This window comes from Curcuma longa, unplaced genomic scaffold (genome assembly GCF_044706935.1).
Source record: "Curcuma longa cultivar G26 ecotype Majalengka, Jawa Barat unplaced genomic scaffold, ITB_CL_G26_1.1 contig_16444, whole genome shotgun sequence".
In the NCBI taxonomy this organism is placed as follows: domain Eukaryota; kingdom Viridiplantae; phylum Streptophyta; class Magnoliopsida; order Zingiberales; family Zingiberaceae; genus Curcuma; species Curcuma longa.
Genome location: NW_027430354.1, coordinates 14341 through 18073, shown reverse-complemented (window position 1 = coordinate 18073; position 3733 = coordinate 14341). Strand labels below are relative to the sequence as shown.

At 51.9% G+C, this 3733-nt stretch overlaps 1 protein-coding gene across 1 annotated transcript; it reads left to right on the top strand.

Annotated features, from left to right (window-relative positions):
- Positions 1-795: 795 nt before the first annotated feature.
- On the top strand, positions 796-2283 carry LOC141816393 (uncharacterized). The gene has a single exon (XM_074704178.1). The coding sequence runs from the start codon at positions 796-798 to the stop codon at positions 2281-2283; it is 1488 nt and encodes a 495-aa protein (XP_074560279.1).
- Positions 2284-3733: the final 1450 nt, after the last annotated feature.

Here is a 3733-nt window from a genome sequence, read left to right as displayed (position 1 = left end):
AGGTACGAGCTCATCTGCATGATGGACGCGTACCAAGGGTATCACCAAATACCGCTCGCACGGGAAGATCAAGATAAAGTGAGCTTCGTCACTGCAGATGAGACCTTTTGCTACACCGTTATGCCCTTTGGGCTCAAGAACGCCGACGCCACATACCAAAGATTGATGGACAAGGTATTCAAAGATCAGCTTGGGTGCAATGTAGAAGTTTATGTGGACGATATCCTCATCAAGTCCCTCCAGGCCGATCAACTAACAGCAGATATCACCGAAACCTTCAGTACCCTGAGACGGTATGGATTAAAACTAAACCCCAATAAATGCCTATTCAAGAGCGGAAGCTTTCTGGGGTACGTGGTGACCGAACGGGGGATAGAAGCTAACCCAGCCAAAGTCCGAGCTGTGCAAGATATGGCTTCTCCCCGTAGCCTTAAAGATGTCTAGCGCCTGGTGGGTCGTATCACGGCTCTATCTCGATTCATATCTCACTCCGCCGGCAAAAGTTTACCTTTCTTCAAGATCTTGAGGAAGGCAACTCGATTCTCGTGGGATGTGAAGTGTGAACAAGCTTTCACCGAGCTAAAGCAGTACTTGGCCGACCTTCCCGTATTAGCCAAGCCAGACCCACACGAGCCCTTATGGGTATACCTTTCCGCCTCCGAAGAGGCCTTAGGCTCCGTCTTAATCAAGGAAGAGGCTCAAGTACAGCGCCCGATCTACTTCGCTAGCCACTTGTTAAAGGATGCGAAGACTCGTTACACCTCGTTGGAGAAGTTAGCCCTAGCTCTCACGCTAATGGCCCGAAAACTCCGCCCGTACTTCTTAGCACACCCCATCACCGTGCTAACCAATAGTAATCTGGGACGAGTCTTACTCAATCTTGACGCCTCAGGACGCCTCATCAAATGGACCACCGAACTGAGTGAATACGATATCCAATATCAACCGAGGACCGCTATTAAAGCCCAGGCGCTGGCCGACTTCCTCAAAGAAGTGGTAAGTGGAGAATCTACAGAAACTTGGAAAATATATGTAGACGGATCGGCCACCAAGAACGACAGCGGAGTGGGAGTAGTTCTGTGCTCCCCTCAGGGAGAGACCCTGCAGTTGGCCGTTAGATTACAATTCCAGGCTACCAACAATGAAGCTGAATATGAAGCCCTCCTCACCGGCTTACAAGCAGCTCGGCACGTAGGAGCTACGAAAGTAATAGTGCACTCTGACTCCCAGCTAGTGGATCAGCAGGTCAAGGGGGCCTTCGAGATACATAATAACCGATTGAAGCGATACGCCGAAGCTGTGGAAAGTTTAAAGAAACAATTCCAAGAAGTCATTCTCCACAAGATACCCCGAGCGGACAACTATAAGGCAGACGAGCTGGCTAGATTAGCTAGCGCCTTGACCACTGGAGGAAATCCTGACCTCATAAGGCAGGAGCAAACAATAGCCCAGATTGACCAGCCCCCATCAAGCTCCCGATTTGAGGATTGTCAGACGCCCATCATTTCTTTCCTCACGCAAGGTACCTTGCCTGAAGATCCGGGACAGGCACGGATCCTGAGGAAAAGGGCTACCAGATTCACTATGATCGGAGACACGTTATTCAAACGAGCCTTCTCCCGACCTCTGCTCAAGTGCCTGACCCTTGAAGAGGCCAATTATGTTATGCAAGAGATACACCACGGCTGCTGCGGTAATCATGGAGGAGAAAGGGCTCTAACTCGCAAAGTTCTCCTCGCTGGTTATTTCTGGCCTACCATGCAAGCCGACGTGCAAAAGCTAGTTCGCACCTGCAAAAGCTGTCAAAAGCACCAAGTCCTGACTAGACAGCCCGCCGAACTCTTGAAAACCTCTTCTGTATCATGTCCCTTTGATCAGTGGAGCATGGACATAGTAGGACCTTTTCCCATGGGACCAGGGCAGAAGAAATTCCTGTTGGTATCCGTTGATTACTTCTCCAAGTGGGTGGAGGCCGAACCCTTGGCACGTATCACAGAGAAGAACGTACTTAAATTCCTCTGGCAAAACATCGTCTGCCGGTTTGGCATTCCTAGAAAGTTAGTCTCTGACAATGGAAGACAGTTCCAAGGACAGAAAGTCAAGGAATGGTGTGAAAATCTGCAGATACAGCAAGCCTTCACCTCGATATACTATCCACAGAGCAATGGACAAACCGAAGCTATCAATCGAGAGCTTATTAAAGGGCTGAAAATAAAGCTAGACCATGCGGGAGGCTCATGGGTGGACGAACTCTCGGACATCTTGTGGGCCTACATCTTGTGACAACTCCTAAAGACAGCATAGGGATGACACCATTTCACCTGGTGTATGGAGAGGAAGCCGTAGTGCCAGTAGAAAATAAGATGTCATTCGATACGGATTACCGCTTACGACGACCTAGAGAAAAATGCTACCTGATGAGCTATGGAGCTCGACCTCATCACAGAGACTACAGAAATAACCGGCGCACGTCTAACTGCCTATCGACGACGCATGGAGCACATGTACAACCGACGTGTTCGACTCCGTTCCTTCGCTATTGGAGATTCTCGTCTGGAAGCGGAGGACACCTATGGAAGGATTGGGGAAGCTCGAACCCAAGTGGGAAGGACCTTACCAGGTTACAGGCCGACTCAACGGAGGGTCCTACTACTTAGCCGACCTCCAGCATAAGACATTACCAAGGCCTTGGCATGCCACCCATCTGAGGCCTTATTATGACTGACAGAACAGTATCTGTTCCTATCTGTTCCCTTCCACTTTACCAACCTTTTATATGCATTTCTAAGCACTAATAATAATAAACGCCGGCAGGGGCCTTTCAATTCCCATAGGTTGTCTTCGAGCTCCACACTCAACTCCATCATCAATGGAGGTTCCGCACTCAATGGAGGTAAGGGATCTACTCCCGCCGCCGCAGCCGGGCCACGGACTAATCCGAGCTCCATGCTCAACTCCATCCTGAGATTCCGCACTCAATGGAGGTAAGGGATCTACTCCCGCCGCCGCAGCCGGGCCACGGGCTAATCCGAGCTCCAAGCTCAACTCCATCATGAGATTCCGCACTCAATGGAGGTAAGGGATCTACTCCCGCCGCCGCAGCCGGGCCACGGGCTAATCCGAGCTCCAAGCTCAACTCCATCATGAGATTCCGCACTCAATGGAGGTAAGGGATCTACTCCCGCCGCCGCAGCCGGGCCACGGGCTAATCCGAGCTCCAAGCTCAACTCCATCATGAGATTCCGCACTCAATGGAGGTAAGGGATCTACTCCCGCCGCCGCAGCCGGGCCACGGGCTAATCCGAGCTCCAAGCTCAACTCCATCATGAGATTCCGCACTCAATGGAGGTAAGGGATCTACTCCCGCCGCCGCAGCCGGGCCACGGGCTAATCCGAGCTCCAAGCTCAACTCCATCATGAGATTCCGCACTCAATGGAGGTAAGGGATCTACTCCCGCCGCCGCAGCCGGGCCACGGGCTAATCCGAGCTCCAAGCTCAACTCCATCATGAGATTCCGCACTCAATGGAGGTAAGGGATCTACTCCCGCCGCCGCAGCCGGGCCACGGGCTAATCCGAGCTCCAAGCTCAACTCCATCATGAGATTCCGCACTCAATGGAGGTAAGGGATCTACTCCCGCCGCCGCAGCCGGGCCACGGGCTAATCCAAGCTCCAAACTCAACTCCATCATGAGATTCCGCACTCAATGGAGGTAAGGGGTCTACTCCCGCCG